The 23,759-nt window shown below is 34.4% G+C and overlaps 1 protein-coding gene across 1 annotated transcript in view; it reads right to left on the reverse strand.

Moving 5' to 3' along the window:
* The window catches only part of LOC139841448 (uncharacterized), a 53,902-nt gene extending 31,339 nt beyond the window's left edge, over positions 1–22,563 (reverse strand). The window contains exons 1-2 of the mRNA XM_071831665.1: positions 22,476–22,563; positions 22,307–22,378 (exon numbers count right to left, since the gene is read on the reverse strand). Coding sequence (XP_071687766.1) covers positions 22,307–22,378; positions 22,476–22,563 — 160 coding nt within the window. The remainder of the gene's footprint in view (positions 1–22,306; positions 22,379–22,475) is intronic.
* Positions 22,564–23,759: the final 1,196 nt, after the last annotated feature.

Here is a 23,759-nt window from a genome sequence, read left to right on the forward strand (position 1 = left end):
TCCGTTAGGCCACTTAACACCTCGCACCACTAACCCCTAGGGTGGCACCTTAACACCTCGGCACATCACCCCGAGTGGCATCTTAACACCTCGATGCATCACTCATTATTTTACGGAGTAGTGTCTTAACACCTCGACACTACACTCCTAGGTGGCATCTTAACACCTCGATGCGACACCCGAGTGGCATCTTAACACCTCGATGCTACACTCTTCACGTGAAACATGGTGTCTTAGCACCTCGACACTACACGTTTCACGCTACAACAAATAGATACATTATATACATACGCATATAATTATTCCACTCTCCTCGAATACTTGAAGAACGTATTCCGCGATCTTAACTTCCTCCGCCGACTTCAAGCAAATCACCTACGCAAAGTATAAATGCAAATAAGCTACTCACTATGCTTATTCGACCTAAACAACACTTATGTTCTTCAAGAACATCCTACTTGACCAACTTTGACCAACTTTGACCAATGACCATTTTTCTCTCGAAAACCTTCATAATCACAAATGACTTGTGATTATGCCTCAACAATATCATTTAAACATGGCTTGGCCAATCGATCACTCGTTTAAACACACGACCCGCCCATTTGGTCCCTAAGTGTGTTTTACACCATTTTATGCATAAAACGATACTCGAAAATCCAAAACTAACGAGACCACTTCCCACGTTCCCGAAATACCTAAATACACCTCTTTTAGGCTTTAAACGCATTTTAGATTAACATTTACACAAAACCCATTTTGATCTAAAAACTAGTCAAAACACCAAATTTGTGAACTTACACTTCTAATCACTTATAACCTAAGTTAGCTAGTGATTTAAACACTTGAACATGCTCATGAACTAACCAATTTTATCATCCAACCCTAAACCCACCAAAATGGTCTTCCTTATCAATTACTAGTTTAAATCTTCCATTTAACAACTAGTGGGTTTTGTTCAAGAACATACAATCAAAAGCCCTAATTATGAACATAAACTTGAAAACGAATTTCGGAGTTAAGACTTACCACTACTATCTACTCGTAGCCGTGAACGAGGTGAACAACTTTGCTTCCTATGCCTTGACCCGAATTCTTCTTCTTCCTCTTCAATTGGAGCTTTATCCCACTAGAACTTTTTCTCTCTCAAGGGTTTGAAGTGTGTGGGTGAAGGAGAAATGAGTTAGGATAAGGTTTTGGATCAGTTTTGATGACCCCAAATCGACCTCAAGTGAAAAGACCAAAGTACCCCTCATTTAAGCACTTAAAAATGCTAAAAAAACGCATCAGACACTTTCGGCGCGCCGCGCCAAATGGTGGGGCGCCGCTCCAACATGCAGGTCAGATTTCAGAAACTTGTTTTGGCCATAACTTTTTGACCGTAGCTCTGTTTTCGATGAATCAAATATCGTTGGAAACATAATAAGATATTCTATCCAATGGTAAGGCTTTGAAACATCAACTCAAACTTTATTTGGGGTTGAAAAGATACGTACACACCTTGTCACTTCGGACAACGTCCAGTTTCCTTCGACGTTCGAGCAAGCAACACGTACACTTCATACACGCATCGTACACCATAAATACATTATGTACAATAAATATTTGGGTCTTACACTACTGCTGCTCAAATTGAAGAGATGATCCAAGAACGTGTAGCCGCAGCCCTAGCAGAAAGAAATCTCTAAGCTCCACCGCCACCACCACCAGTTATCCCACCCGTTCGAAATGGGTGTACTTACAAGGAATTCCAGAGCTGCAAACCGCATAACATCAGTGGAACCGAGGGACCGGTTGGTCTCACCAGATGGTTCGAGAAACTTGAATCAGTATTTCGAGTTAGCAACTGTTCGGAGGATAATAAAACCAAGTTTGCTTCGTGCACGCTATCTGACGGTGCACTAACGTGGTGGAACACGTTAGCTCAAGCGAAAGGTATCGATGAGGCGTATGCCACGCCATGGGAAGAATTCAAAGCGGCTATGATTGATGAGTATTGTCCGAGAACCGAAATCCAGAAGATGGAGATGGAATTCATGCAGTTAAAGGCCGTTGGGAACAACCTTGACGGTTACAACAGGAGATTCTTGGAACTAGCTCTTATGTGTCTGACAATGGTCACCCCGGAATTCAAGCGTATGGAGAGATACTTCTGGGGACTCCCTAAGTCCATCAAAGGAAACGTCACATCGTCCAAACCACCGAATGTTCCCGAAGCAATGCGCATGGCGCATACCCTCATGAATCAGATTCTTATTGATGAGTCGGAGAAGGCTAAGTTTGAGGCTGGTAGTAGCGAAAAGAGGAAATGGGACAACATCCACAGCAACCACAACAACCACAACAACAACAACAGGGGGAGAACCTATGACCAGACCCCCGCCAAAAGGCACAACAACGGTGGAAACCCCAACCCCAACAACAACACCAACTCCAACCCGAACTACAAAGGAACCTTACCACAATGCAAGCGGTGATACAAGCACCATACTGGGTATTGCAATGTTGTCTGCGAGAAGTGCCAACGGTCTGGGCATATCGGAAAAGACTACAAGGTCACCACCTTGAATGGGAAGCCGAACCCCACAGGGCCGAAGAAGTGTTACGAATGCGGGCAGACGGGCCATTTCAGAAATGCGTGCCCAAACAAGCAAAAAGACGGAGGACCACCCCGTGGACGAGCTTTTAATGTTAATGCAAGGGATGCACGCGATAACCCCGACTTGGTGATAGGTATATTCAAAATCAACAATCTTTTAGCTTCTGTCTTGTTTGATACTGGTGCGGATAGAATTTATGTATGTAGACATTTTTGCGATAAGATTAATTGGTCATTAGTACCGTTAAAAGAAAGTATGCTTGTCGAGGTCGCCAATGGAAAACTTGAAAAGGTTGACCATATTAGTCGTGGAGCTATTATCAACATAGCTGGTGTAACAACCCTCACTTTTCGACTTCTAAATTACTGAATTAACCCTAGGGTTATATGTCTGACTATATGTATTAAGGGTTGTTATATACAATTAAATATTGACCGAATAGTAATTTTTAGTCAACAATGTACGCTTAAATAAATAATATATTATTAATTTATATAATTTGACATAATTTAACTAAGTATATAAACTTTGTATCACTTTTATTATTTAGTTAATGTATTATATATTTAACTATATAATAAATCCAATTATATATAAATGTAATAATATTTACAAACTTACTAAAACTATAGTTTAATAATTAAAATCATAATTATTATTAAAAATACAAAATACCAAATTATTTATTATTTTTATACAAAATTTGTATTTATTAATTAAATAAAACTAAAATAAAAAAAAATAAAAATAAAATATTATTGACAAATATTCTTGGAAAAACATTAAATAAATTTGTTTATTTACATAAAAAAAAACCTTAAAATAAATAAAAAATAAATAAATAAATAATAAATTACTTTTTAATTAAAAATTTTAATGGAAAAACTACTTTTATTATTTTATTTTGTGCATTATCCCATGACCTAACATTTAATACTTTTTAATTTTAAAATCCCATTAAGAATTAAATATTTCTTTTTTTTTTAATTATTTTATTCTTTTTACCTAATTTTTTCAAGTATAAATATCCCTCATTTCTCATTCAAACTCACACCAAAATTTCTCTCATTCTCTCTTTGAAGAATTACTACTAGTAAGTATTCTTTTCTTACTTTTTATTTTTTTTACTTTTCACTTTTTACTTTTTACTTTTTACTTTTTACTTCGATTATTATTTTTACCGAAATATGTAAATAATGTTATAAATTATATGCAATTAAAAATAAAATAAATAACATGTATACACTATTACTATTACTAGCACCTATAACCTACTACTTATATTGTAACATAAAAACATTTTGGGATATGTATTAGAGATGTATAGATCTTCGAACTTTCTTGACGAATGGTTTCTATGAGATTCTAGGCAGAGGGTTTGGATTTCCGATTTAAAGGGTCCTATGGCTCAAGCCCCTAGATCTAAATTAGCCATTCGAAGGGAAAGGGGTGATTGGAAGCTTATCTAATACGACAAGTATCATAAAATGGAAAACACTGATAAAAGTAGAAACTCTCTAGTCATAGAAACTTAGTAAAATAAGAAACTTTCTAAAAATGGAAGCTTTATAAAAATAGTAACTTACCAGGAATAGAAACTTAGTAAAACAAACTATACTTAAACACATACTTAAACTTAAACATGGGCAAAACACTTAACTACTCTTAAATGTCAATAGGTTGACTTTCCTGCTCACTCTTTCAACTCTTTATTCCGAGGAATAACACTCTCTCTACTTACTAAGGTGAATTCATAGCCCCTCTTTAATTGCTAGCAAACTTACTTACTTTTACTTGGGGTGAGACACATGCTGTTTTTACTTATTACACTTTAGACACAAGTACCAAACTGTTAAACTATGCTATACCCGGCTATGTCCGACTAAGTCCCTACAGTGATATTTTTAATTGCTGCGGCATGCTTAATTATTGGGGGTAGGCCTATCGGGAGTAACGTCCCCGATACATTTGACCAAGTCATTGTATTACTTAATAATGAAATTAAACCGACAAGGACAGACACAACTTGTCATGGGGCAAACTTGAACGTTTAGTCTAAATATCACGCATTGGCATAACTTTTTGATCCTGCGGGAGATCAACTTTACAAACTAAATCTTGTGGTCTAAAACAACGACAAACTTTTTGTTAAACCTATGAACTTCACTCAACCTTTTTGGTTGACACTTTAGCATGTTTTGTCTCAGGTGCTGTTTGATTCAAGCTCTTATACTTACTGCTTATGTGATGCTACTTGGACATAGGATCAAGAGATATCGCATTTATTACTTCTGCATTTGAACATTTACGATATTGTTATTCCTGTCATTGTAACGACATTTCATTTTCCATTACTTACTCATTGAAGTTAAATTCATCATTTAGTATTGTTCTCGTTTATTATAATATGTTGGTATGTTTTGATAATAGTGACGTTCCTTCCAGACCCTATTGGGAGGATGTTACAGATTGGTATCAGAGCATAACCAGGCTGTTATAGAGAACCAGGATTGCATTTTTATGTGTGCCTTACTTGTTAGCTAGGGTGCCTTAGCAATCTAGGAAACTATAACTTTTCCTGCCTTAGAATTAAAGCACTTAGAATTGCTCCATAATCTTAACGATTATGCTTTAATATACTTGACTTAAAGATTCTAATCAAAATCTCTTTCCTAATATTAGGATGTCTAATTCTCATCAAGCGAACAAAATGAATCTTTTCGAGCCAACCGAAAAAGATACTGATAGATCTTCCACTGAAAGACCAGTCCAAAGCCCACCTTATGGCTTTGGTGGTCCTCCATCACCAAATTATAGCCCAAATACTAATCTTGATTCACATGGGTCTCCTGAATACTATCCAACCCCGAGGAATAAAGACAAGAGGAAATGTCTTGAAGAAAATGGGCTGTCAAAGAAAAGATCCCGATCGCCTTCCTACGATGAAGTTGATGCCAAGTATGAGCTCATGAATCTGCGAAAAACTACCGATGGCCTAATTCGCCATATTGCAAGGATCGATGCTCAAATGAAGGAAAAAGACCTAGCAATCAATAAGCTCATGGAGGAAAATGCTGAGCTAAAGAAAGAGATTATATATATACATTTGTTTTATCCTATGACCGATGTGGACTTTGGTTTGCACCCTTACAAGAAATGCCCGACGGGGGAAGCAATATCTCTCCTACCTAAGAGAAGATGTTGACTTTAGATTGAAGATGGAGGAAAACCGCGTGAATAATCAACTTTCTATGAGGGACCACAAGTACCATGTAATCAACAATGATGTTTCCAATCTTTATGATAACATCGAGTATCTCTATGAGGAACAAAAGGAGAAGAACGACAAGTTTGAGAAGTTTATGAAGGAGGTTGAGGACGAGAAGAAGAAATATGAAGACTACTTCAATCTTAATATTTCCTAGTTATTTTCTATCTATGCAAAGGCTAGGCCTTATACTATTTCTATCCCCGAATTGTGTAATAAGAAGGCTTGTTTAAAGCTTTGTTCTTAATAAAATAAAGTGTTTCGTTTATATCATATTCATCTTTATTCCACTTAATTTTTTTTTTCAAACTTATGACCTATCAAGTTTATCAAACTTCTATATGTTATTGAAGATAACGGTTCGTCCACAAGCTCCTGCTACTACTTCAAACATTCACGTATCTTATGCCTTTATGCATCGGTTTGCGAACCGGAAAATATTATTGGGTTATCACAGTATACGAATTAAAATTCTTTAATCAATATCTGGTTACAAATCTCAACACGTCATACCACCATTATTACATAAATGGATGACACATCATATCTTATCATATATTATCATGACTATAAACTTTGTCTACCACTTATCCTAAATTTCCTCCGTAAATTACGGAAATCTTTTTGCTATAAATACGTATTCAAGGAGACGAATATATCATTCGGTATTCAATACCCATTTCATATCAAACCCTATTCCAAACATATAATATGAATTTCTCAAACTCTTCAAGCTCCCAAGGCAGCGTAACCGGAACAAACGAACCAATCAGCCATCATCTATTCTGGATGAATTGGGGATGGGTTCGTAGCTGACTCAATCAATGGAGACAAGAAGAAGGTGATCCCTTCCACCAACCGAATTCACCTCTTGGCGAAGAACCTGAAGCGCTTACCGACGAACAAGTCCGAAACACCATTTTCTCTCTTCTTTCCAGGGTATCCCGTCACGAATATATAATATCGAAGATTCTAGATCTTATTCACCCCCTTGTTCCAACCACCAATCATCCCAGAATAATAGAAGAAGTCAACAAGCTTCGCGCTCGAGTAGTGGCTCTGGAAAATCTGGTGCGAAACCTACGAACACCAGCAGCAGCACCAGCAGCATAACCAGCATCACCACCAGTACCATCAGTACCATCAACATCACTACTAACAGCATCAGCTTCATCAACAACAACATTCGCATCCCCCGCCTCAACAACACACTCAGTACCTCAAACATCAACATGATACGCCCCATAGATACCAAGGAATATTAGCAATAAAGAGTTAAGATGTATTGACTCATTCTTCGTGAAGAATTATATATGTATACCTTATATATATATATGATTTGGAACAATAATAAATCTTGTCGTACTAAGCAATTACGTGAGAATCTCAACTAGTATGTACTACTTGGTTAATTCATATCACTACTATGCTATGATGTACACCCTTCGCTAATGACTTAACAATTGTTAATCACTGCTTCAGCACAATAAACTCCATTTCATAATAAATCAAGTATAACGATGAATGTATTGATTCATAACTTCATTAGCGAAATATTTCGCAACAATTATAAAATCTCTAAGATTTTGGAGATTATTTACTCTCGTTCCAAACCGCAAATCAAATGAGTTTAATATATATTAACTCATTAAATTCATGATTATATCTGAAGAATACATATATGAACGTATATCTTCATAAAGATTGTAAAAACTGTTAATTGTGAAAATATTTTAACAGGTAGGTAATACCCGAGAAATATTTACATCTCACATAAATACACTGTACATTCTTCAATTTCGATTCATAAATCATTAATTATACTCACTGCCTTCACTGTGATACACAATCATTTTCATACAAATTTAATTACACATTCTGAAATTAACATACCAGAATTCAAGTAAAGCTTTAGCAGGTGTTATCATCCTAAAGATCACTACATTCATGAATTATATTCATTCGTATTCTATGATGAATTATCACATCAAACCACCGAAATTATCATCAACAACGCCTATTCGTTAACCATTAGATCCGTTGACGATTACAATCAGCGTTTAATCATCTAAAAAATAAAATTTCTTGAAACCATCTCGGATTGATAACCAATGATTCAGATATGGTAGCATTAAATGCAGAGGAAACAAAAGAATTTTCCTCGTCATTGGAACTTAGAAATTCTGAGATATCACTGTATCTTTCGTTATAAATATCCTCTATATTTCTGAAGATATCTTTATAACGATTCTTGTCAGCAATTAATTATCTCTTTGCGATATCTTTATCACATCATAAAGGAAACTGTTTTAGTTTCTATATTCTGTAAAGTTCAAGTTTAAATTATGAATGATTTGAAGTAGTGTTGGGAATTGAAGCATGAGTTAGTATAATATAATGACGTCAGGCCAACGTGATTATATTACAGTAAGTCATGCTAAATTTTTAATGGAAGATGATGATTCATAGACTTTATAATCATCATTTGCCGTGTTACACGACTCTTATCTATTTAAACTCTAAACATATCAAGAAAATATTTTTCTTGATAATTCGGTCTTTTCCGAATATTCTGGTAATATGACAAATCAAATCGTGCTATTACCTTTCCTTCTGCTTTGAATATCGTGATCATTCGAAACTTCATACCTACGAATTCTGGACCGTTACTTGCTTTACAAAAGTATGAAGCTTCGACATATAAGGGAAAATATAAATCCCGATAACAACACTAAAATTACAAACCGTGTATATCAATGCGTATAGTAATATAAAGACACGGGAGAACTAAAAACACAATAAATCCTAGAGCATAGTAGAAGTAAACAGACTCCTCTTGTGGGAGTTGGAAAAGAAGGATGATTGTGGCGATAACCAATATAATGTCAAAGACAAGAACTGGATTGAGCATATTAACAAAAATTTTGAAAGTATGAATTGAGAAAGAAAGTATATAAGTGGTGAAGATAATGAAGCGGAAGAAGCTAATTTATAGCAAAAATTCCAGACACAGCAATCGAGGTAATTCACCGCCTTTAATTAAAGAAAATCCTAATTTTTGTAATTACCAGAAAATCAAATCTTATAAAGATTTCGAAGATTTCTTTAATTCCTTGAAATCCGGAAATCAATCGTAACTACGTCAAAAGTTAAGGCAAACATTTAATTTTCTCATTTACTCTTTTACGAAAGCTTCGTTTATACTCTTTCTATAATCGAATTACTTTATCCATATTATTTAATGTCGATAAAACTCTAATTCATCATTCTTGTTATAAAGAATGACGATCTCTGTCAAATTTCATGACTATGATTTTCATGAACTCCTCTCTGTTTTGTCTGCCTAATATTGCAGCATAAACGCTCAAGGTTTTAAATGAGCTCAATATTATTCATAACACATTTCATGTATCCAATTTACTGAAATGACTTGCATAACATCATCATTTTGAATGATCTCTGCATTAATGATAAAATGCACTTCGTAGAAGAACCTATATAGATTATGGTTTGTATGACTTAAACGCTTGAAACAAAACAATATTCTATCCTTTGGAAAACACGCAAGGCCCCGAACATACCTGGGAACGTGAAGACCAAATGAAACAGAAATATCCCCATCTCTTCTCAACCGCTGATGCATCCGAGAAGTCTACCTAAAACTTCGGGACGAAGTTTTTATTAACGGGGAGGTACTGTAACAACCCTCACTTTTCGACTTCTAAATTACTGAATTAACCCTAGGGTTATATGTCTGACTATATGTATTAAGGGTTGTTATATACAATTAAATATTGACCGAATAGTAATTTTTAGTCAGCAATGTACGCTTAAATAAATAATATATTATTAATTTATATAATTTGACATAATTTAACTAAGTATATAAACTTTGTATCACTTTTATTATTTAGTTAATGTATTATATATTTAACTATATAATAAATCCAATTATATATAAATGTAATAATATTTACAAACTTACTAAAACTATAGTTTAATAATTAAAATCATAATTATTATTAAAAATACAAAATACCGAATTATTTATTATTTTTATGCAAAATTTGTATTTATTAATTAAATAAAACAAAAATAAATAAAAATAAAAATAAAATATTATTGACAAATATTCTTGGAAAAACATTAAATAAATTTGTTTATTTACATAAAAAAATCCTTAAAATAAATAATAAATAAATAAATAAATAAATAAATAAATTACTTTTTAATTAAAAATTTTAATGGAAAAACTACTTTTATTATTTTATTTTGTGCATTATCCCATGACCTAACATTTAATACTTTTTAATTTTAAAATCCCATTAAGAATTAAATATTTCTTTTTCTTTTAATTATTTTATTCTATTTACGTAATTTTTTCAAGTATAAATACCCCTCATTTCTCATTCAAACTCACACCAAAATTTCTCTCATTCTCTCTTTGAAGAATTACTACTAGTAAGTATTCTTTTCTTACTTTTTATTTTTTTTACTTTTCACTTTTTACTTTTTACTTTTTACTTCGGTTATTATTTTTACCGAAATATGTAAATAATGTTATAAATTATATGCAATTAAAAATAAAATAAATAACATGTATACACTATTACTATTACTAGCACCTATAACCTACTACTTATATTGTAATATAAAAACATTTTGGGATATGTATTAGAGATGTATAGATCTTCGAACTTTCTTGACGAATGGTTTCTATGAGATTCTAGGCAGAGGGTTTGGATTTCCGATTTAAAGGGTCCTATGGATCAAGCACCTAGATCTAAATTAGCCATTCGAAGGGAAAGGGGTGATTGGAAGCTTATCTAATACGACAAGTATCCTAAAATGGAAAACACTGATAAAAGTAGAAACTCTCTAGTCATAGAAACTTAGTAAAATAAGAAACTTTCTAAAAATGGAAACTTTATAAAAATAGTAACTTACTAGGAATAGAAACTTAGTAAAACAAACTATACTTAAACTTAAACATGGGCAAAACACTTAACTACTCTTAAATGTCAATAGGTTGACTTTCCTGCTCACTCGTTCAACTCTTTATTCCGAGGAATAACACTCTCTCTACTTACTAAGGTGAATTCATAGCCCCTCTTTAATTACTAGCAAACTTACTTACTTTTACTTGGGGTGAGACACATGATTTTTTTACTTATTACACTTTAGACACAAGTACCAAACTGTTAAACTATGCTATACCCGGCTATGTCCGACTAAGTCCCTACAGTGATATTTTTAATTGCTGCGGCATACTTAATTATTGGGGGTAGGCCTATCGGGAGTAACGTCCCCGATACATTTGACCAAGTCATTGTATTACTTAATAATGAAATTAAACCAACAAGGACAGACACAACTTGTCATGGGGCAAACTTGAACGTTTAGTCTAAATATCACGCATTGGCATAACTTTTTGATCCTGCGGGAGATCAACTTTACAAACTAAATCTTGTGGTCTAAAACAACGACAAACTTTTTGTTAAACCTATGAACTTCACTCAACCTTTTTGGTTGACACTTTAGCATGTTTTGTCTCAGGTGCTGTTTGATTCAAGCTCTTATACTTACTGCTTATGTGATGCTACTTGGACATAGGATCAAGAGATATCGCATTTATTACTTCTGCATGTGAACATTTACGATATTGTTATTCTTGTCATTGTAACGACATTTCATTTTCCGCAGCGTACTCATTAAAGTTAAATTCATCATTTAGTATTATTCTCGTTTATTATAATATGTTGGTATGTTTTGATAATAGTGATGTTCCTTCCAGACCCTATTGGGAGGATGTTACAGCTGGCGCAGATTTCGAAATTGATTTGATACCAATCAAACTGGGAAGTTTTGACGTGATCGTCGGTATGGATTGGTTGAGCAAGATAAAGGCCGATATTATATGTGGAGATAAAGCACTTCACATACCACAAGGAGATGGCGAACCACTGGTTATCTATGGAGAGAGATGTACCTTGAAGTTGAACCTCATTAGTTGCGTAAAAGCACAAAAGATTATGAAGAAGGGACGTTTTGCTGTCCTAGCACATGTGAAACCGGTAGAAACTGAGGTGAAGAGCGTGAACGACGTTCGAATTGTGAATGAATTTTCCGATGTCTTCCCAGAGGAATTGCCTGGATTGCCGCCGCAGAGAGCCGTAGAGTTTCAGATTGATTTAGTTCCAGGAGCTGCACCTGTAGCTCACGCACCTTATAGACTCGCACCTTCCGAGATGCAAGAATTACAGAGCCAACTACAAGAACTGCTTGATCGAGGGTTTATCCAACCAAGTTTCTCGCCTTGGGGCGCACCTGTTCTGTTTGTGAAGGAGAAGGATGGATCCTTCCGTATGTGTATCGAATACCGTGAACTCAACAAATTGACTATCAAGAATCGGTATACTCTTCCACGAATTGACGATATTTTTGATCAACTACAGGGATCGAGTGTCTACTCAAAGATCGATTTGCGATCCGGATATCACCAGCTGAGAGTGAAGGAAAGTGACGTGATGAAAACTGCATTCAGGACCCGTTATGGTCATTATGAGTTCCTCGTGATGCCATTCGGTTTGACAAATACACCTGCCATGTTCATGGACCTCATGAATCGTGTCTGCAAGCCGTACTTGGATAAGTTTGTTATCGTCTTCATAGATGATATCCTCATCTACTCTAAGAGCGAAGAAGAACATGAGCAACACCTTCGACTTGTGCTTGAACTCTTGAGACAAGAGCAACTTTACGCCAAATTCTCAAAGTGTGAATTTTGGTTGAAGGAAGTCCAGTTTCTGGGTCATGTTGTGAGCGACCAGGGTATCAAAGTTGATCCCGCCAAGATTGAAGCCATCAGCAAGTGGGAGACCCCACTACTCCAATGCATATTCGCCAATTCCTAGGTCTCGCCGGTTACTACCGAAGATTCATCGAAGGATTTTCTCTGATTGCGCGTCCTTTGACCGCGCTAACTCAGAAGGGCAAGAAGTTCATTTGGGAACCCGCACACGAATCAGCATTCCAAACTTTGAAGAAGAAGTTAACCACCGCACCTATCCTATCACTTCCCGAAGGCAGTGACGATTTCATTGTTTATTGCGATGCTTCGAAGAGTGGTTTTGGTTGTGTACTAATGCAACGATCAAAGGTTATTGCCTATGCCTCCCGCCAATTGAAGATTCATGAGCTGAACTACACTACTCACGATCTTGAACTTGGAGCCGTTGTCTTTGCACTCAAATTGTGTAGACATTATTTATATGGAACTAAGATCACTATCTTCACCGATCACAAGAGTCTCCGGCACATCTTTGATCAGAAGCAACTGAATATGAGACAGCGTCGATGGATTGAGATGCTGAATGACTACGATTGTGAACTCCGTTATCACCCTGGCAAGGCCAATGTTGTAGCTGACGCTTTAAGCCGAAAGGAGAGGACGGTACCTCTTCGTGTTAGGGCTCTGAACATCACCATCCATTCGAACCTCAACAGCCAGATCAGAGTAGCCCAAGATGAGGCTCTCAAGGAGGAGAACATATCTCACGAACATTTGAACATACTTGTCTCTCGATTCGAGGTTAGGGATACTGGACTCCGATATGATACTGGAAGAATATGGGTACCTCTTTATGGAGATCTACGGAACCTTATACTTGATGAAGCACACAAATCGAGATATTCGATTCATCCTGGAGTAGGCAAGATGTACCACGACCTTAAGGAACGGTATTGGTGGCCGAATCTCAAGAAGGACATTGCGACTTATGTTGGAAAGTGTTTGACCTGCTCGAAGGTTAAAGCCGAGCATCAGAGACCTTCTGGCTTACTTCAACAGCCAGAAATCCCACAATGGAAGTGGGAATGGATAACAATGGATTTCATCACCAAGCTACCAAAGACGGTGGGCGGATACGATACTATTTGGGTTATTGTTGACCGCCTTACCAAATCTGCACATTTCTTAGCGATGAAGGAAACTGATACAATGGAAAGACTTGCTCAATTATACATCAAGGAGGTTGTATCTCGTCACGGTGTACCTTTATCGATCATCTCCGATCGCGATCCCCGTTTTGCTTCTAGATTTTGGCGTTCTTTGCAAGAAGCCATGGGAACTTATCTCGACATGAGTACTGCTTATCATCCTCAGACTGACGGGCAAAGTGAACGAACGATTCAGACGTTGGAAGACATGTTGCGTGCATGTGTCATTGATTTTGGAAAGGCCTAGGAAAGGTATTTGCCACTAGCCGAATTCTCGTACAACAACAGTTATCACTCTAGCATTAATGCTGCACCTTTTGAAGCATTGTATGGCCGTAAGTGCCGATCTCCTATTTGTTGGGCCAAAGTAGGCGAAAAGCAAATCACCGGACCCGAGGTAGTCCACGAAACGACAGAGAAGATTGCTCATATTCAAGCTAGACTTAAGACTGCCCGTGATCGCCAAAAGAGTTATGCCGATCTTAAACGAAAAGACTTTGAATTCAACGTTGGTGATCATGTAATGTTAAAGCTTGCACCTTGGAAAGGTGTGATCCGTTTTAGAAAACGTGGAAAGTTAAACCCACGATACATTGGTCCTTTTGAAATCTTGGAATGTGTTGGACCCGTTGCATACCGTTTGGATTTACCAGCACAATTGAGCTCAGTTCATCCTACCTTCCATGTGTCAAACTTGAAGAAGTGTCTTGCTGCACCTGAACTTATCATACCACTTGAGGAACTTACGATTGATGACAAACTCCACTTTGTGGAAGAGCCTGTTGAGATTATGGATCGTGAGATCAAAACTTTGAAACGCAACAAGATTCCGATCGTCCGAGTGCGATGGAATGCCAAACGAGGACCTAAGTTTACTTGGGAGCGAGAGGATCAAATGATGCCGAAGTATCCTCACCTTTTCCCGACTCCTCCATCTACCTCAACTTAAAATTTCGGGACGAAATTTTTTTTAACAGGTGGGTAATGTAACGACCCTGGATTTTTCAACATTTATTTATTAATAATTACTATTATTAATACGTGTGATTAAATGAATGTATGTTATTACATTTACATGTTGCCATGATTGCCCGTACTTGACTTTTAAATGCCCGAAACGTCTTTGTGACACACGAAACTTCACGAATAATATTTTTAGATATTATTTGCATTCATGATTAAGGATTATTAATCATTTTGATTAACTATAGCTATTAGTTAATTACTTGGGCTTTAATTGAGTTTATTTGTTAATTAAATGAACTTGGGCTTTATTAGTGTTATGGACTTGTGACTTTGGGCTTATAAGCCCACCCTACCTTTTAAGTGAACTACTTAGCCCATGTCTTTCAAAGTGTAAGTATCATTTAGTGACATAACTAGCTAGTTGGTTCATTTGGAATCTAGTTAACTCTTAATCCCCATGCAACTACACCTTTTATCCACACTTTTAAGGCTTTACATGCAAGGACCCAAAAAACAAATCCCTCCCCCTTTTTGCTCAACCAAACCGTCGGTTTGGGGACACCCATAAGGGGTTTGATTTCATTTTTTTTTCTCATAACTCTCACACTTGTATGCTCTCTCAAAAACACACACAAGACTTGCTTCCATTTTTCCTCTCTTTTTTCTCTAGTTGTTGTAAGTAACTTGAACAACTTCTTCTTCTTTTCTTCTTGCTTAAAACCGAAACTAGAACACCCTTTAATCATCATCATCACTTGTTCTTTGATTATTGTTTTGTTACTTGTTGTAGTTGTTACTTACTTATAGTTATTACTTACCTAGTTTCAAGAATCAACTTACTAGTTTCATTCTTCTTTATCTTGTATTTTCAAGAACACAAGAACTAAACTTACTAGTTTATGTTCTACATATATTGTTTCAAAAGTTTGTAAGTTCATGTGTTGAAAGCATACTTGTGATTCATGAAATAAACTTTAAAGTTTACTTTCCTTAAAGATCAAGCTTAGGCTTGAATCTTTAAAGTATGCAAACCATGAACTTAATTACTTGTTTACTTAGCTATTTACTTCATTTACTTGCACTTTAATTTCATGATTTATGTTATTATTGGTCAAGTGTTACTAGTTAACCTTGATCTCATTTCTCTTGAACTAAAAGTTAACTTAAAAGTTCAAGAACATGTAAATAAGTTTTCTTTAAATATAACTTTGTATACTTATGCTTGATCTAGACTTTTGAGTCTTGGATCTTCAAGATCTAACTAAGAACTATGTTCTACATCTTAAGATCTTGATTAGTTAGTTTATTTTCAAGTTTGTAACTTGTTATTAGCTTTAAAGTTCATGTATGTGTTAGATCTAAGACCTTGATGTAACTTTGGTTCATCAAAACACTTACAACTCTTAAGTGAAGTTGTGCTACATGTCTTAGACTTGCACAAGGGTTATGATGGTCCAACCTTGGTAAAGATGATGTAAACACATCAATGAGTTGTACACTTGAAGCTATAGGCATCAAGGATGAGAACCATGATGAACACCAAGCACCAAACTCACAGGAACCCATTTTTATTCTGCTTACTGTTCTCTGCCTACTGTTCTTCTGTTTCTGTAACAGACCAGTAGACCTGGGCTGTTGTAATTATGATTTTCAAATAGATCTTTTCGATTAGATAACTTTTCATATAGGACTCGTCTTAATCCGAGTTACGGTTTAGGATTTATGGCCCTCCGATCGTCACTATGTCCTTTAACGTTATGCAGAAATTTCTGACCTACTCGCACTTAGACCATCGCCACGGTCAAACGAAGATGAGTTTGCTTCTGTAAATTTTACCACACTTAAAGGACTCATAGACAGAGCCATGGCCGCTGGTCTCACCTTATTTCAGTAGGTATAGAGGCCGTGGTGACTGACTGAAATCAGACTTTGTTTTAAACTACTTTCCTAAACGAAACCTACTTTACACCTTTTGTTAAATGATGAATGATGATGACCCTTAAGACCTTATTTACATACTTTTAAACCTATTAAGACAATTTACTGACTTAGTACTATTTTCCTTAGGTTGAGTACCTTCAGACCAATTACTTGCACACTTTTTCCGAACCGACTTTACGACTACATTATCATTGTGAGTTATAGCATTCCCTTTTTACTTTAACTTATTTTGGGAACTGAGAATACATGCGGATTTTATGTTTTACATACTAGGCATGAGTACTTAAACTTATATATGTGTGGGTTATATAACGGCAGAAACATTCCCTTTAGCTCGGTAACGTTTAGTCATTGGTTTTTGAACCGGTGAACGCGAATCTTAGATATGGATCCATAGGGTTTGACATCCCCACTCGGGCTAGTAGCGCTAGCATTTAATGGGTGTTTAATACTTCGTAGACATACGCACTTGCCAAGTGTACTTTCAGGGGGTATAAACGTTAAGTTAGTTATCAAGTGCCCACGGTTAACATATACTTTATCATACTGTTTTGAAACGCTCTTTGTAGCACTGAAATCTCATGGCCTACCTTACATACTGTTATACTTAAACTATAGCTCAACAACCTTTGTGTTGACTTTTTTAAGCATGTTTTTCTCGGGTGCTTGAGGTTAGCTTCCGATGTGTACTAGTCGTGCTGTAGACACCCGCTGCTTAGAGTTGTCATCGCATGAACTACTTTACCTTGCATTCAAACTTTAGTACTTTTGAACTATGACTTGTAACGACCATTGTGGTCACATACATTTATTATTTGCTTCTACTTAGTGAAGCATGCTTTTGGATTGTAAAACATTCGATGTTGGTTTAGACATCACTTTATTTATGAATGCAAACTCTTTTTGAAAACGCATATAGTACTTAACCTTGTAATGATCCTGTTGTTGATGATCCTTACACGATGGTTTTGTACGGGGCACCACACCATACCTACGAATTCTGGACCATTACTTACTTTATTGAAAGTCGGGAAGAGAAAATAAAAGTATGAAACTCCAAAATATAAAGGAAATGAAGAGGGTGGATTTATAGTAAAAATATCCGACAAAGCAATCGAAATAGATTATTGCATTTAATCAAATGAGATTCTAATTTCCTTAATTACCGGAGAACCAAATCTTAATACGAAGATTTCCTCTAAATCCCTTAAATTCCGGAAATCAACCGTGAATACGTCATCGGTTAAGACGAACTTGCATTTACTCATTTCATTCTTTTGTGATAGCATCACTCGTGCTCTTCGAGTAATTGAATTATCTTATCCATATTACTCAACAGTAATAAAACTCTATTTATCAGCTCATATTCATCAGGAAAACATTCTTACTACTATCCATGATGATCTCGATCAAATTTCGGGGATGAAATTTATTTAACGGGTAGGTACTGTGACGACCTGGAAATTTCCGACCAAATTTAAACTTAATCTTTAAATGATTACGACACGATAAGCAAAGTCTGTAATGTTGAGTCTCAAAAAATTTTGAACTGATTCATATATTCAATTGACCTTCGACCATTCCCGACGATTCACGAACAACTATTTGTATATATATATATATATATATATATATATATATATATATATATATAATAATTTGAAATATTATTTATAATATATGATTTAATTGTTGAAAATAAATATGTAAAATAATATGCGATGTAATGAAAACTATTATATATATATATATATATATATATATATATTATTTGTAAAAAATATAAAATTATATTAAAATCTAATTGTTTAAAAATATATAATATATTTGTTTTAGTAATTAAACTTGTTATTTTAAAACTGTTTATATATAGAAAGAGAATATATATTAAAAATAAATGATTTCGAGCTTAATTAGTAAACGTCAGTAACACTCGGTTGACGTTTTGTTAGTTTTAATATAGATATAGTACATGTTCATGAAGGATTGAAATAAAAGTTGGACTGTAAATTGATTACGAAGATTTTAGATTTGTTAAATATATTTTTACTTTTTTAAGTTCAAATATTAGTACTCCGTACATATTAATTGGAACAGAAAATAAATAATTATATAACCTTTTTGATCAGGTTCCAAACAGTTAATGACTGAAATAATTAAACATATTTAAACTAAAAATTTGAGATTTTTAGGAACACTTTTGTACGTTAACTGTTTAGCAATGGACACGATATAGTCATTCCAAGAAATGGTGTCGGTAGCAAACATACAATTAAAATTCACGAGTGATTAATTGAATGATTTTAAAAGTTGTAAGTGGAAGTTTATTCTAAACTCTTTCTATTATATATAATATACATATACATGTATTGCAAGAGACAAACCCCCACATCACCTCTATCACTTTCCTCTCTTTTTCTTCTGCACGACAAAAATTGTTTTCAAATTCACTCATCCCACTTGATTATTATTAAATTATATTATATTTATATTATTATTAAGTATTAAGTATTAAGTATTAGATTATAGTTAAGTTATAGATATAGTTATATATACATATATGGTTTATGTACACACATATAATACAACATACTTCTCCTTCTTCTTCGGCTCTTAAATCACAACCACGGGCCACCTTCAACCTCCGGTAATCACTCTGCCACCGGCCATCCAACACCACCATCAACCATCATCTCCATCTCTCGCTCTCTCTCTAAATTTCGTTGATAACCAACACCTACATCACCTCACCTCATTCATCACCCAACCACCACCACACCCGTCACTATGGCAATCATCAAACCCACACCACTTTTGTTCTTTCTGTTTGTTCGAAAATCAAACCACACGACCCCCAATTCTGTTCGGTTATAACATATAAAACCCATCGAGAATCACCTTTGATCAACCACCCTCTCCACAATTTTTCTTCTCGTTTTGTTTCTGTAAGAAGCCAAACCCCTACGGTCACCATGTTGCAACTTCCATCGATCACCTAGTGCTACTGTTACAGTAAGCTTTTTATTTATATTTTATTTCCATTTCGAACAGCTTATGCTGCTATGGTTACGCTACTACTTGTTGTTCATATGTCCAAAAACCACCCTAACTACTGCTGCCATTCGAGTGAATATGTTATGATAATGGTGACTGTAATTAATAATAATTCGTAAGATAATGAATGAAGAAGATGATTAACGAGCTATTGTTATCTGCAACTATTCGAATGGCTAGTTCTTTTCTATTTCGATCTGAAGAAGACGATGAACCACATGCACACCCACAAACTTACTTTTACTGCTACTGTTGCCAGATGAACCACACACACAACCACAAACATTCGATCACCTTCTGCTGCTGTTTAAATGAAAACAATAATAATGTAATTGCTCCTGTTACAACGAAGATGATGATAAGAGTGATACAGTGTTGATGATGGAGAATTGATTTAATGATGGTGATCATGATGATTGTTATAGGTGATGATAACAATAAACGATGATACTGTAATTAGGTTATGACGTTGAAGAGGAACCGAAGTATTTTATTGTTGGTTGCTGCTATCATTAAAAAAATTTTTAGACCGTAAACGGATTGAGCTACCAGATTTTCACTTGGGCCAACATAATTCGAATAAGCTGACGGGCTGAGAGCCAAATTATTATTGTTAGTTGGGCCGTTACTCTTCTGTTTCTAATTGGGCCGCGGAATTTCTTTTGATTATTGGGCCAATGAGTATTTATTTGTGTTAGGCCGAAATGAGAAACGGAGGGTTAAATAAATTTCGGGCATAATATATTTCAGAAAGAAAAAGAGGGTTTAATGGTTAAGGGGTGTGGTTGTTAAGCAGGAGTTCTTGGGTTCGAGTCCGGGCATAGGCATTTATTTTTGGAACTTTTTCTTGAGAGGTTATTATTATTATTATTATTATTATTATTATTATTATTATTATTATTATTATTATTATTATTATTATTATTATTATTATTATTATTATCATCATCATCATTTTTACTACTAGTATCATTATTATTATTACAACTATATTATTATTAAAAGAATCATTTTTAGTAAAATTATTATTTTTATTAAAGTTATTATTAAAGTTATCATTTTAAAAATTAACATTTTTATTATTACTATTATTACTATCATTACTATTATTATCTCTAATCTAGTATTATTACAATTATTAACTTAACAAATAAGTGATCTTTATATAAAAAATATATTTAATAACCATAACTTAACTATATTAATATCTTTACTTATTTAAAATAGATAAATGAATATACTTAATTAAATAATAAAACCTATAATTAAATAATAAAACCTATAAGTTATTAATATAAAAGTGTTATCACTAATATATATATATATATATATATATATATAAATATATATATATATGTATATATATATATATATATGTATATATATATATATATATATTTGTTCGAATACAATTATATGTGTTAATATATATATATAAATGATATAGGTTCGTGAATCCGAGGCCAACCCTTCATTGTTCTGTTCAGTCGTATGCATATTTTTACTACAAAATATCGTATAGTGAGTTTCATTTGCTCCCTTTTTAAATGCTTTTGCAATATATATTTTGGGACTGAGAATACATGCGCTGCTTTTATAACTATTTTACGAAATAGATACAAGTACTTGAAACTACATTCTATGGTTGAATTATTATACCGGATATCACCCTTTTAGCTTGGTAGCCTAAGAATTTGGGAACAGACCCCCAAATTGACGCGAATCCTGAAGATAGATCTATGGGCCTAACGAACCCCATCCAGGTTATGGATGCTTTAGTACTTCGATTTTATATACAGATGAGTGTACCTGTATATTGGGGATATTTTAGATGCATTTGTTAATGTCGGTTACCAAGTGTTCACCATATGAATGATTTTTAATTCGCAGGTTATGCGTACTATTTTGTACTCGGGTTACGTGTACAATTAAATATCTGAAATCTTGTGGTCTATTAAAATGATGAAAATGAATGATTATGATAAACTAATGAACTCACCAACCTTTTGGTTGACACTTTAAAGCATGTTTATTCTCAGGTGTTAAAGAAATCTTCCGCTGTGCATTTGCTCATTTTAGAGATATTACTTGGAATCATTCATGACATATTTCAAAAGACGTTGCATTCGAGTCGTTGAGTTCATCAAGATTATTATTAAGTCAATTATAGTTGGATATATTATGAAATGGTATGCATGCCGTCAACTTTCGATGTAAAGAAAGTTTATCTTTTAAAAATGAATGCAATATTTGTAAAATATATCATATAGAGGTCAAATACCTCGCAATGTAACCATATGTTATTGTATTCGTCCTTATGGATTAGGACGGGTCGCTTCAATTTTTAGCTTCATAATAATATTAAGGTTCAATAGACTTATCTAGATTAGATAAGAAACACAAATAAGATGTAGAAGTAATTTTTGAAAAATTATATACATTTTGAATGGAGTATTTAACTTTGGTATTAACATCATACTCAACTTTTTTGGAATACTTTTTGGTCTTGTGAACCTTCTTACAACACTTTGATCAACATTGTTGTCATCTTCTGTATTAGTTTGCATAAAAATTAAATTGATTTTCATTATTGCTCTAAGGGATAAATGAATTAACATTTGAACTAGTGGTATCATTTTGGTGATTACTCTGATGATCGCTGCCACTAGCTTCATTTGATGAACTAGTGGTATCAACTTGTTGATCACTGCCACAAGCTTCATTAGGTCCAGACATTTCTCTCCTTTCATCATTGGAACTTAGAAAATTAGAGGATGGTTTTAAAAAGACTCAAAGAAAGACAAATATTCATAGTTAACTTTAGTATTTTTTGAAAATTTTCCAGTAGTTTTCAACATAAAAGGAAACACAGTCTCATAAAATTTATATCTCTAGAAAATAAAAAAATTTATCATCAAGACTATCAAATTATTCTTAGCCTTTGCTGCTTTTCAAGAACTTCAAGGTTTTCCAGATGGATGAAAAATCTGCTTTTCTGAATGGAAAGTTGCAAGAAGAACTTTATGTTGAGCGGCCGCCAGGTTTAATAAGTAGTAAATATTCAAACCATGTCTATAAATTAGACAAAGCTCTTTATGGTCTTAAACAAGCCTCTAGAGCATGATATGAGACACTTAATGTGTATATCACTAGTTTAAACTTCAAAGTTAGAAAAATTGACACCGCTCTTTTCTCAAAAGAGATTGTTGGTGAGCTCTTTCTAGTACATATTTATGTGAATAATATCATTTATGGTTTAATGAATGAAAAACATTGTCAAGAATTTGCAAACCTTAGGTCACAGACATATGAAATGAGTTTACAAAGATATTTGCAATATTTTTTTGGATTACAAATTAAACAATTTGATGATGACATTTTTATAAGTCAAGATAAATATATCAATGATATGTTAAAGAAATTTGGCCCAATATCACCGAGTATAGAAGTATGATTTGATCCCTACTTTATCTTACAGCCAGCAGGCCAGCTTTTATCACATGTCACTGTGCTAGATATCAAGCTAGTCTTAAGGAGTCACGCATGTTAGCTGTAAAAAGGATATTTAGGTATCTAAAGGGTAATCCCAAACGTGGTCTCTGGTATCCCAAAGACCAAGATTTTACTCTAATAGGTTATTCAGATGCAGACTTTGCAGGTTGTAAAATAGATAGGAAGAGTACAACTGGTGGTTGCCAGTTGCTGGGTGAAAGGCTAGTCAGTTGGACCAGGAAGAAGTAGAATACTATCTCAATATCTACTGCTGAGGGAGAATATGTCTGGTGGTAGTTGTACTGCTCAAGTATTGTGGACGCAAAGCCAGCAAAATAATTATGGTATTCATCTCACAAAGACTTCAATCTATTGTGATAATTCTATTGTCATTACCATCACCAACAATCCTGTAATGCACTCAAGGACCTAGCATATGC

This window comes from Rutidosis leptorrhynchoides, chromosome 4, assembly GCF_046630445.1.
Source record: "Rutidosis leptorrhynchoides isolate AG116_Rl617_1_P2 chromosome 4, CSIRO_AGI_Rlap_v1, whole genome shotgun sequence".
In the NCBI taxonomy this organism is placed as follows: Eukaryota; Viridiplantae; Streptophyta; class Magnoliopsida; order Asterales; family Asteraceae; genus Rutidosis; species Rutidosis leptorrhynchoides.